The sequence below is a fragment of the Opisthocomus hoazin genome, chromosome 1, assembly GCF_030867145.1.
Source record: "Opisthocomus hoazin isolate bOpiHoa1 chromosome 1, bOpiHoa1.hap1, whole genome shotgun sequence".
NCBI classification, from domain to species: domain Eukaryota; kingdom Metazoa; phylum Chordata; class Aves; order Opisthocomiformes; family Opisthocomidae; genus Opisthocomus; species Opisthocomus hoazin.
Window position 1 is genome coordinate 3,578,424 of NC_134414.1, and position 12,691 is coordinate 3,591,114.

General features: G+C 53.4%; 1 protein-coding gene across 1 annotated transcript in view; it reads right to left on the minus strand.

The window, feature by feature from the left end:
* Positions 1-515: 515 nt before the first annotated feature.
* Positions 516-12,691, minus strand: part of CHRDL2 (chordin like 2) — a 43,003-nt gene continuing 30,827 nt past the window's right edge. The window contains 3 exon segments of the mRNA XM_075421429.1: positions 516-595; positions 4,030-4,122; positions 9,884-10,066. Coding sequence (XP_075277544.1) covers positions 516-595; positions 4,030-4,122; positions 9,884-10,066 — 356 coding nt within the window.

A 12,691-nucleotide genomic window follows, 5' to 3' on the forward strand; every position in this document is an offset into this window, starting at 1 on the left:
GAAATGCCCTTCAGAGGGTGTTTAGCCAAAAAAACCCTTTTCAGATCAGAGGGGCTCCGAGAAAAGAAATGAGGATGAGTTTTTTTTCTTTCCTTGCAGGTCATCTTTGTTCTGGCGGTTGGTAAAAAGCGTGGTCATCTCCTGCTTCGCTGCTGGCTCCTGATGCTCTTCAGAAATGCCGGGGTGTCGGGGATGTATCCCACCTCTTCACGTCGCACCGGGGCTCGCGTCTCCACCGTCTCTCCCTCCGCACACCCGGCACCTTGGGCAGCAGGAGACGCCGGCCGGCCTCTCGCGCTCTCCCGCCGGAGAGAGGCACCTCCGCGGCTGCGGCTCCGACGCCGTTCAGTTTGGTTCGTTTGCTGGAGTTTCTGTAATTTGCACTAATGTATCCTTTATTGCTGTGCCAGTCTATTTAATAATGAGGCTTTTTTTTTTTTTTTCATATATATGTGTACGTGTGTATGTGTGTGTGTGTGTAGATAAATCAATAGCTAGGGTAAAGTTTTTGTTCTTTACAAGCTCTTTGTTTCTTTCTCTGGGCTCTCTGTCATCCTCAGCTCTGACGTCTGGGCTCGGAAGATGTTCCAGTGACCTGGAGGAGCAGAGGTGGTCACTCGTTAGCAACAACCCTTGGAGCAGGAGCACAAAATTTACCCAAGGTGTAGCACCCTCCGCAATGGGGGGCTTGCAGGGACCACGCTGGGAGAGAGGTCTACCCGCAACACTGGCCATGGCCAGAGCAGCTCATCAGCGGTCCCATAACCTGGTCCTAGACTTTGCCATCATGCAATTAAAATGGTATTTGAGGTCAAGAGGCGCCCCGTCTACTTCTCGCGGTGTAATGAACAGCACAGTCAAAGGTGTTTCCAAGGCTTTCCTGAAAACCACTCAGAATCACAGAATCCCAGCATGGCAGGGGTTGGAAGGGTCCTCTGTGGGTCACCCAGCCCAACCCCCTGCCCAAGCAGGGTCACCCAGAGCAGGCTGCACAGCACCGCGGCCAGCCAGGGTTGGAATATCTCCAGAGAAGGAGACTCCACAGCCTCCCTGGGCAGCCTGGGCCAGGGCTCCGGCACCCTCAGAGGGAAGAAGTTCTTCCTCATGTTCAGCTGGAACTTCCTATGCTTCAGTTTGTGCCCGTTGCCCCTTGTCCTGTCACTGGGCACCACTGGAAAGAGTCTGGCCCCATCCTCCTGACACCCACCCTGAAGAGATTTAGAGGCATATATTAGGTCCCCGCTCAGCCTTCTCTTCTCCACGCTGAACAAGCCCAGCTCCCTCAGCCTCTCCTCATAGGAGAGATGCTCCAGTCCCCTCATCATCCTCGTAGCCCTCCACTGGACTCTCTCCTGCAGCTCCTCATCTTTCTTGAACTGGGGAGCCCAGCACTGGACACAGCACTGCAGATGGGGCCTCCCCAGGGCAGAGCAGAGGGGGAGGAGATCCTCCCTCGCCCTGCTGCCCACACTCCTCCTCATGCACCCCAGGATCCCATTGGCCTTCTTGGCACCCAGTGCACGCTGCTGGCTCATGGTCACCCTGTCGTCCCCCAGCACTCCCAGTCCCTCTCCACAGAGCTGCTCTCCAGCAGGTCAGCCCCAGCCTGTACTGGTGCCTGGGGTTGTTCCTCCCCAGGTGCAGGACCCTGCCCTTGCCCTTGTTGAACCTCATCAAGTTCCTCTCTGCCCAACTTGCACGCTCTTAAAAGAACAGGAGCTGAGCCTGAAACAGGGATAACCCCCCCTCTGCCTCCTCGTGCTTTAGCAGGAGTGGTCAGGGCCACCTCCTCCCTGGCGTGTCTGGGATTCGGGCTGACTCCCTGCCTCTCCGGGACAAGAAGCATTTTGCTTGTCCTCTGCCTCATCATCAGAGAGCCAAGTTCACGTTTCATGGGCCATGGGCAAGTATGCTTCTCTCCCCGCCTTCTGTCAGCCCCACGACTTTGGGGTGGGTTGCTCAAAACCCCCACATCCGTACTCACTTTCTGCTGCTGCCCCAGCGTTGGCTCTATGTGCGGGGCTTTGCAACCAGCTACAGTCAGGGAAAGAACTGGTGCAGAAGGAGAAAAAAACCCCTCTAGATCCCCCCACAGCCTCCCCCAGGGAGCTGCAGACTCCCTGCAAAGCAAATGCACGGAAGGGAGCTGAGCAACACCCCAAAACCGAGAACAAAGCTCCCCAACCCCTCTCCTTGCTCCCCCAAAGCACCAGCATCCCCGTAGGAGCAGGAGGTGGCTGGAGGTGCTTTCTCTCTAGGTGGTCGCTTCCCCCGTAATCCCAGCAAGGATTATGCAGCCCTGATGTCATCATCCCCAGGGGGGGCATATTTTCTAGCTGAATTAATCTCCTGTTGTGAAGAAATCACCAGCCAGTGCTTTCCTAGAACTTGCAGCAACGGCAGAGGGACGGTTTCACTACAGGGTTATTTGTCAGGGGAAACTGAGGCAAGAAGCGGGTGGGCACATGCCAGAGACCCCATCAGGGTGCAAAGCCCAACCTGGCAGCAGGGATTGGAAAATCCCCCAGGGATTTGGTCAAGAGATGTTGTCTTGAACGGGTTGGAGGTGAAAACAAACCTCCACCCGCCCCGGGGCACTGGATGTGCTGGTATGCACTGGGCAGCAGCGCCGTTCCCGGCTGACCCGATGACCCGTGGGCGCTGGACGATGCGGGAATGGCTCCGATCCGAACCCAACCCATTAAACTCTGACCCAGCCCAGGCAAAGAGGCAGCCAGCGGGAAATAGCACGGCAGTTTCGCTCCGCACAGGCACTCTCGGCATGTGCACTGGCATTCCTGTTTTTTGTAACATTTACGCACATCCAAGAACATTAAGAATGATTTTGAAAAATATTTCAAGAGTTTATTTTTTTCAAATCCCTTGAATCTTATTTTTTTCTTTCCCCCTGTAACACCAGATGGATTAGATATAAAAAATCAAACAGTTTTACGGGTTTTGGAGAGACAAAGCCTTTGGATTTCACAAGCGTGCGTCCACTTTTAGAAAGCTGGCTGCCCTTTCCGATACCACAAAGCGAAAATGTGACTGCTGACCAGGAGTGTCGCATACGCCTGCGAAGACAGGTCAGCCCCAACCCGCCTACTTTTGCACAAGCCTTCTCCCTACGGTTCGGCTCCCCGAACCAGGGTCCTGCACCTGGGGAGGAACAACCTCATGCACCAGTACAGGCTTGGGGTGGACCTGCTGGAGAGCAGCTCTGCGGAGAGGGACCTGGGTGTCCTGGTGGATAACAGGGTGACCATGAGCCAACAGCGTGCCCTGGCTGCCAAGAAAGACAATGGGATCCTGGGGTGCATCAAGAAGAGTGTGGCCAGCAGGGCGAGGGAGGTTCTCCTTCCCCTCTACACTGCCCTGGTGAGGCCTCATCTGGAGTACTGTGTCCAGTTCTGGGCTCCCCAGTTCAAGAAAGATGAAGAGCTACTGGAGAGAGTCCAGCGGAGGGCTGCGAGGATGAGGAGGGGACTGGAGCATCTCCCCTACGAGGAGAGGCTGAGGGAGCTGGGCTTGTTCAGCCTGAAGAAGAGAAGGCTGCGAGGGGACCTAATAAATGCTTACAAATATCTGAAGGGTGGGTGTCAGGAGGACAGGGCCAAGCTCTTTTCAGTGGTGCCCAGTGACAGGACAAGGGGCAATGGGCACAAACTGAGGCACAGGAAGTTCCGTCTGAACATGAGGAAGAACTTCTTCCCTGTGAGGGTGACGGAGCACTGGAACAGGCTGCCCAGGGAGGTTGTGGAGTCTCCTTCTCTGGAGATATTCAAGACCCGCCTGGACAAGATCCTGTGCAGCCTACTGTAGGTGACCCTGCTTCGGCAGGGGGGTTGGACTAGATGACCCACAGAGGTCCCTTCCAACCCCTACTATTCTGTGATTCTGTGATTCCCCACGCCGCGCTGGGATTTACGCAGCCTTTGCGGAACAGCCAGAGCACAGCAGCAAAACACGGGGGTTGTTTGGGGCAGGGTCTGCTGGAGGAGGGGGGAAATTGGATTTTTCTCTCCCTACCTTCATTCGTCCTGGTGATCAGCCTGAAGTTCTGCGCTTCTTGCTTGAATTCTTGCTTGCTGATCTTCCTGGTCTGTATCAGATGAAATATTCCTGGGGAGGGAAACACTGGGCGTGAGACTCTGCGGCGCTCGGGATGAAGGCTCAGACAGGATTGGATGCACAACTCCCTGAGACACCCGGGGTCCCGGGTCGGTGCAGGACCTGCTGCCGAAGCCCGGTGGGAGTTTGGGAGTGAATCCAGGGCTGGCCAAGGACCGGGAGAGATCTCATTTGAAAACAGTAACTGCTCATTAAATCACAACGCAGCAGGGACACCACCACAAAGTAGGTGAAAGCCATTAAGATTTTGTTGCTCCGAAAAGCATCTTGCGCCGGAGGAGGTCTGATCTCCCCAAAAACCATAAGAGAAATAAAGGTGAGGGGCAATGGGCACAAACTGAGGCACAGGAAGGTCCATCTGAACATGAGGAAGAACTTCTTCCCTCTGAGGGTGACGGAGCACTGGAACAGGCTGCCCAGGGAGGTTGTGGAGTCTCCTTCTCTGGAGATATTCAAGACCTGCCTGGACAAGGTCCTCTACAGCCTACTGTAGGTGACCCTGCTTCAGCAGGAGGGTTGGACTAGATGACCCACAGAGGTCCCTTCCAACCCCTACCATTCTGTGATTCTGTGAGACCAGCTGGATCCTGGGATCCCTGTCCTCTCTGCTCCCTCTGGACCACGCATCTTCCCTGACCGTGGAGGCCCCTCCATCCTCAGATGCTTTCCTTTCTTGGAAGAAGCCGGGGACCAAAGTTTTCCATCTCTCTGCCCCCAGCCCTGAAAATCGTCCAGGACAGAAAAAAAAAACCCACAAATGACCTCAGCAGAGATTGATATTTCTGTCCGTGCCAGCACCGTCCTGTTAGCAGAGGTGCCTGACTGAGACGTTTGACCCAAGAAAACCAGAACCTGCGTTTAGCAACCGAAGCGACCTTTCTGCAGAATTTGGGGTTACGATATCTGCCTGCGAAGCATGACAAACCAGGCAGGTATTCCTGGTATATCCTTCTCCACCTCTCACCCGGCAGATGTGAGAGGCAACGTGGTCCCCCTTATTTGGTGAAGAGACTTTCACTGATTTCCCAGCAGCAATTACACATAAAAGGAGTACGTAACGAATGGGAGCTGCCGAGCAATCCATATAAACGAGATGTTACGGACTGTGGAAAATTAATACAGGAAGTCAAAGACATCCGGAGAAATATGTGGATATTTGGACTATTAATAAGTCCTACAAGTGGGTCTGGAAAAGAAGTCCTACCAGTAACAAAAGAAGATACCGGATGGAGATAGTAAAACTGTTAATGACGCAAGAAAGGCACAAGTGTTCAATAAATCCTTCTGGTCTATACTTAGAAAGGAGCAGGAGGGTGTGCTTACAGCCCCCATGGCTGATGAAGCACTTTCCAGTACATTAGTAACCAAGAGGATATTTTAAACAAGAGCTACAAGAGATAAACATCTTTTAATCAACCGACCTAGATAATGTTCACCCAAGAGCCCTCGGAGAGCTGGCTGAGACCTTTGGCCCGCCCGGACGGTCGTCTCTGACAGATGCCAGGAGCTGGGGAGCAGTGGAGGAATGCAGACGATGCTCCAGCACGCGCAAGGAGAGCACGAGGCGGTGCAGATAAGAATAGCCCACTGTGTCTGCCGTCCGCCGAAGAGGCAATACGGGATGGAGCTGGTAAAGGGTGACGCCGTTTCCCGGCGAGCACATCCTGTCCAACAGACGGGATCGTTCCTTCAAAGTTTAGGATGAGATGGAGGGAGGTGATGGGGCTGTTGGACGCTTACCACCTTTCCTGGCACTTTAAAGGGGGTTTATAAGATAGATGGGGACGGGCTTTTTAGCAGGGCCTGTTGTGACAGGACAAGGCGTAATGGTTAGACTGGATATAAGGAAAAAAATTTTCACTCTGAGGGTGCTGAAACTCTGGCCGAGGTTGCCCAGAGAAGTGGTCAATGCTCCATCCCTGGGAACATTCCAGGCCAGGTTGGACAGGGCTCTGAGCAACCTGATCCTGTTGACGATGTCCCTGCTCGCTGCAGGAGGGTTGGACTGGATGGTCTTGAAAGGCCCCTTCCAACCCAAACCATTCTGTGATTCTATGCTTTAGGCACTACTTCAGAACCAAAAAACAAGCAGAGTCCACTAGAGTACAAGGAAAGAATTAAGGACCAGCCTGATCTCCAAGGGAGTAATTCATCTGTCCGAATTTTGGAGAGACAAGGGAGAGACAGTCTCTTCTGCAGTGCCACTCTACCCATCCTAAAACGTGAGGATGGGACATACAGAATCACAGAATGTTGCAGGTTGGAAGGGACTATGTGGGGAACCAACAAGACTCTTTAAACACTTTACTTAACACTGGGCTGGGGAGTGTCATTACCCCAGACTCATAGAATGGTTTGGGTTGGGAGGGACCTTAAAGATCATCTGGTTCCAACCCCCCTGCCATGAGCAGGGACCTCTTTCACCAGCCTAGGGTGCTCAGAGCCCCGTCCAACCTGGCCTTGAGCACTGCCAGGGAGGGGGCAGCCACAGCTTCTCTGGGAAACCTGGGCCAGGGCCTCGCCACCCTCACAGTAAAGAATTTCTTCCTTATATCCAGTCTAAATCTCCCCTCTTCCAGTTTGAAGCCATCACCCCTTGTCCCATCACTCCATGCCCTTGTCACAGCCCCTCTCCAGCTCTCTCGCAGCCCCTCCAGGCACTGGCAGCTGCTCTAAGGTCTCCCCGCAGCCTTCTCCTCTCCAGGATGAGCAGCCCCAGCTCTCCCAGCCTTTCCTCCCAGCAGAGGGGTTCCAGCCCTCGCATCATTGCTGGGGCCTCCTCTGGCCCCGCTCCCACAGCTCCAGCTCTGTCCTGTGCTGAGGGCTCCAGAGCTGGACGCAGGACTCCCGGGGGGGTCTCAGCAGAGCGGGGCAGAGGGGCAGAATCCCCTCCCTCGCCCCGTGCCCACGCTGCTGGGGATGCAGCTTCTTGGCTGCGAGCGCACATTGCCAGGTCGTGTTGACCAGCACCCCCAAATCCTTCTCCTCAGGGCTCACTCCATCCATTCTGCACCCAGCCTGGGATTGCCCAAACCCACGTGTAGTATCTTGCACTTGGCCTTGTTGAACTTCATGAGGGTAGCACAGGCCCACCTCTCAAGCCTGTCAAGGTCCCTCTGGATGGCATTCCATCCCTCAGGCATGTCAACTGCACCACACAGCTTGGTGTCATCGGCAAACTTACTGAGGGTGCCCTTGATCCCATTGTCTATGTCGTCGACAAAGAAGTTTAACAGCACCGGTCCCGTAATTCAAGAAACTGGTCTCAGAACTTGCTAAATTTTCTGGAAAACAAAGCATTGGCGGGTGGATGGAGATGGCAGCATGGGTGCATATGGGTGTATGAGACCCATCCCAGCAGGGCACAACCTTTGACCAGAGCCCTGTGCCCTGTTTCGGGCTCTGTACTTCAAGACAGACACAGAGAGAATCCAGAGGAGAGCTATGGGAAGGACCAAAGGACCAGAAATTTCTAACATCAAGAAAAGACTGAAAAAACTCATCTGCTTAAACTGTGTGAGAGAGGACAGAGGCAGGAGCTAATGGCATCTTCAGAGGAAAGAGTCTGCTCTTCACACCTGCGGTAGAGAGGACGAGAAGGCACAAGCTCAAGCTGCAGGGAGGCTGCACGCTGGGAGAAGTCTTCCCTTAGAAACAGGTTTGTGGCTCTGGAAGAGATTACATGGGCCATAGAGTCTCCATGGCAGGAGATTGTCAAGGACATGCCAGAATAGCATAAGGACGGCCAATCTGGACCCCACAGGTCCCCTCCAGCCTGGGTGTGAGGGTAAATCAGCGTGGTGAAACACTGGGGATCACCGAAGGTCCCAGAGCTGCAGGTTTTCGGGACAGAAAAGAATATCTTGGTCAATGTCTAATCAACAGCCTGGCAGGGTAAACGTGGGAAAGAGGTTCATGGGGGGAACCGCACCTCCAAGTACAGCCCAGGCCTCCAGCGAGGCAGGGTGAAGGGCAGGAGTTAACGACAGAGCCTCCAAACTGTGCTGGTCCCTCTCTGATCTTGCCTGTTCCTATTTTGTCCTCACTCCTGGCGACAATTCCTTCTCCAATACATCAGAAAGTCACATTTCAAAACTCCTGAGGTGTTCAGACCCCTAAAAACATGGGGAAGCCCCAACTGCCACTCATGTGGGGGCTGGTCATGCACCACCAGCAAGCTGGGCCAAGCTTTCGGCTGAATGTTGGTGCTGGTTTCTCCTCCAAACTCCTGCCTCATAGAGGAAACCGTCCCGGCACAGAAATAGATGAAGCCACGTAGGTATCGTAAGCCCATACAAAGGCAGATGGACAGGCTCCAGGCGCGACTTGCAACCTCTTTTCTCCACACACGCTGCTCTGTTGGTAGAGTGATGGACCATGGAGAGGTGGAATCCATATGTGACTGAGCTCATGCTCTTTCCCAATAGTAACACTTTGCTCTGCCAAGCAAAAGAGCTGTGTTGGCCTCGGGGACAAGGGCCTCCCCTGTCCTTGGCTGGCAGGGCTCGGGAGCTCCGTGCAGACATGAAGCTTTTGGCCTCAGAAGGTGGCGAGAAGGTTTGGGTGGCGACCTCTGCCAAGGAGCAAGGAGAGGAAACGGTGGGGCCCAGACAGTGCAGGCTCAGAGCTGTCCTCCAGCTACAAGGTGCCATTGTGAAAGAGGCTTTGCCAATGCAGGGGGGAGGATGGGGAGAGGGGCACTGTGGAGGACGTGGAAGACGGAGGATGGCAGGCGGAGGATGGAAACATGGTGGCAGCCAGGGCTCCATCTCTGCAGTTAACTTCTCCAGCTACTGTCCATGTGTGTCCACCCTTGGCAGCTGGGAAGAGCCAGTCCCAGGAGGGCTAAGGTCTCGTTAAGGAGTGAGGTGAGACATTAACGTACCCAAGAGACCAGAATATCTGCCTACACGTCCAGGAGACACACAGCTACATGGGCTGAGGGTCGCTGTATCCATAGGTAGGGTGCAACCAACCTCAAAGTGCTCAAGGCACAAGTTTTTGCAAGGGGTAGAGTATGTCCAAAAGACTCAGGGTTGGGGGATTGCAATGCTTTCTCAGGCCCAAGAGAAACACAACACAAATATCTATTGAACCAAGTGTGTCTAGTAGAGATAGGCTCCTCTGGTCCGTAAGAGTGTTGCAAAGCTAAAGGTATGGGGACAGAGCAAGAGACTGGTGTCATTTGACAGTGTATTTGCTGTGCTTTGACTTCTGGAGGACACAATGACCGAAGCATCCAAATCCACCTGTCCAAAAAGTGAGCTGGGGGCAATTCATCCCCACTGCGTGCGCCTTTGCAGCAGCTCTGCAAGCTTTGCTGCCAGTGATGGATGGACTTGGGGGAAAAACAAAAAAAAAAAGAGCAAAAGCAAAAATATGGAATGACCAGAACAATTTTTTGTTTTGTTTTCCATGTGCGTTTGGCATGGAAGCAGGGAGGTTTGGAGGAGCAACCCCATGGCCCCGGCCTCGTTGGCCCACGTGCTGTGCCTCCGGATGGTGTTGTAGCCAATGGCAGGGTACACTGGGGCCAAAAGTGGTTTCCAGCCCCTCGTTTGCACGCAACTGCAGCAAAAGAGTGCAAAAGGGGGGAGTTAGAAAAGCCAATCTGCTGTCAGCAGGTTTCGACTCACTACACAATGTCTGGAGCACCACTAGAAAAGCCTGAAAAAATTGAACAAAGCTTGGAAAGCACCAGGTTTCCACACACACCTCCTCCATTGCTGGCTGGTTTCATTAGGGTACTCACCTTTAATCAGCTTCCAGTTGTAGAGTTCCACCTCTTCTGCAGGTTCCTTCTCAACTGCGATCGTCCTGAGGATCTCCTTGGAGGTCTCCGAGCTTGGTGGCACAAACATGTACACTAGGACACGATTGGGGTTCTTGCCACACCGCGTGGTGACTATTTCATCGGTGGGTTTGACTCTGGTTTCTGGGAAAAAACAAGGACAGAGTTCATTAAACAGGGGCAGGAAGGAGCTTGGAGGAGCCATCTCAGCACCCGGATCAAGGGAAAGGCATCTCGTTGGGTTTGATGCCACGTGGCACGGTCGCATCACTGGATGGGAGCCTGGCTCCCAGAGTCTGCTCCCCAGCACTGAGACTGGCAGCAAAGAGAGATGCTGATAAAGGATCTGTGGACCTTCTCGTCCCCATGTTTTCCATTCCCCTTGATTTTGGAAGCCTCTGTGCCAGTGGGGATGGGGAATGGGGATTTTCTCCACCTGAATCCCCTGTACCTGCTGCAGGGACCTTGGTGCCATCATCACTGCAAAGCCCAGGCTGGATTCCCTGCTTCCCATCTCGCTCCCGCTGCCGTCCCGGAGAAGGAACATCAGCGAAGCGAAGGGATGAGCCCACAGCACCGGAGCCAGCGCCGTGGCCGGGCTGCCTGGGCAGCGCTCCAGGCTCAGCCCCACGAGTGGGCTCAGCCCCAGACTGAGCCCCCTCCCCACACGGGGTGCAACGGCGGGGACGCCCACACCAGGGGCACCGGCAGGAACCTACGTGACTTTTTCAACATCCTTGGTAAAGGAGAGCTGCTAATTTTTTAATTATTTTTATGTATCTGGAGTAATTAAGAATCCCCATGGTTTTGGAAGGAGATTTATTGCCTTTGGTTGTGGTCCTTGGAACGCAGAGGAGCCCAGCTCTGCTGAATTTAGCCTTGTTCTCCCCGTCACTTTGGATGCTGAAGCTTTTTACACTACTCGAAAGAAAGCTTGGCTATAAATAGACGCGTGGGGTTTATTTTAGTAGGACAGTTATTTTAGGCCTGATTCTGCTCTCCCCCGTGCTTTCTGGGGCAGTCCTGAGCTACTCTTCTCAGAGAGGGGATGGAAATCTCAATTTAAAGGGGTGCAAAGCCAGGCTTTTTCAGCAACGGGCTCAGTGTGACATGAAGGGGGAAGACCACCTCAGGGTCTGGGTGCAGGGAAACTTCCATCCCAGACCATTAAACTTCACCCACTCCAGGGCCCCCCTTCACGACAGGGAAGGAGCCACACGTCCTCGTAGGTACAACAGGGATTTAACAACCTCAGAGCTTCACGCTGAAGCCACTCGATGGCCGACGGCGTTGGGGAGGAGGAGCAGGAACCCAGGGGTCCCAGCTGCTAGCTCTGCCCCCAGCAGATGGGTTTCCCCATCCAACCAAGGCATCGCAGCAATTCCCCTTCAGTCAGGATTCCTTGGTGCAAATAGAAATCACGCGGCGCTTCTCTCTGAGCTACTGGGTACAAAGGAGGAAGAAGAGGACAGTCGTGGAAACTGGCTGGAAAAAGAAGGTGGGTGAAACCTCGACGCGGAGTAACTTGGCTGAGCAACGTGTGTGTGATTGCTATCTACGAGTACTGGAAAGCAAGGAGAAAATAATTTTGGCTGGGTCAGAGCGTTTAACTGGAAATAAATGAAGACTGAACAGCAGACAAGAGATCCCAGCAGAGAAAGTTGTAGACTTTAAACCAGAAAGATAGTGGGAATGCAAGACTGGAAGGGCTCTGCTCACTCATCACATCCCTTTCCCAGCAGGCACCACGTCATAAATCCTGCTCATAAACATATCAGAAACCTTATTAAAGCAAGCTGAGCTTCTGCCCTTCGCTCGCCCAGAGAGGCCATCCCAGAACCTTCCTGCTCGGAGGCTGGAAAACCTTGAAAATCACAGCTGAAATTATTTCGCAGCCTGTTTGCCTCCATTCTTCAATGTGGCAACGTCCCTTGCTCATTCTCCGTGGTGAGACCCCTCCACGAAACCACCTCGCAGATGCACATCGGAGGAGAGCACACAGCGATTGCTGCATCTGCAGTCAGGCTCAAAGAGCCTCAGGCATCTTTAGTCTCTCTAGGGAAGAAGTGGGTGGTCCATCATCTAAACACCTACTGCTGAATGAGAGTACGAGGAGGTATAACCTAGGATACATTCTCCAGTGGGAGCAGAAGATCTCATGCCCTGCCACATCTTTGCCAGGTCTGAGGTTTAAGGTAAACAGCTTTCTGAAGACCAAGAAGCAACTGAGAGACCCAAAACCCATTGAACATGAAAAAAAAAGGTGTCCTCTTCACCATGTCCCAGACCCAGCACCAGTCCAGTTCTACCTGGCCCACCCCAACAATTGTGTGCCTAACCCTTCCCTCTCAGGGATGGGGACCTCAAGTGAAATTCAACCCAAACCATGAGTGCCACAAATAACCCCGCGCCCGGAAAGGGTCCTCCTCATCTCAAACTTAAATTTCAGCTGCCACAATTTAACCCTATGACTTCTTGTCCCAGCTGCAGGTCTGGAGAACAGACCATGCCCTCTCCTCCAAGAAACATCTTCTATCTGTCTGAAGATGCTTAACATGTCCCTCCTTGGGTATCTTTCTCCAGACTACACCTACCCAACAGATGCAACCTTTTGGGTCCTCACCTTGAGTTAGTTCTGCTGCCTTCTAAGACAGGCCAACCCTTACATCAGTGCTTGCTCTGCTGAGCTCACCTGGTGTGAATTCAAGTCACCAGTGATGTGAACACCTACACATCTGCGCTGGGCTTTAAACCAAGGCTAAGAGAAGG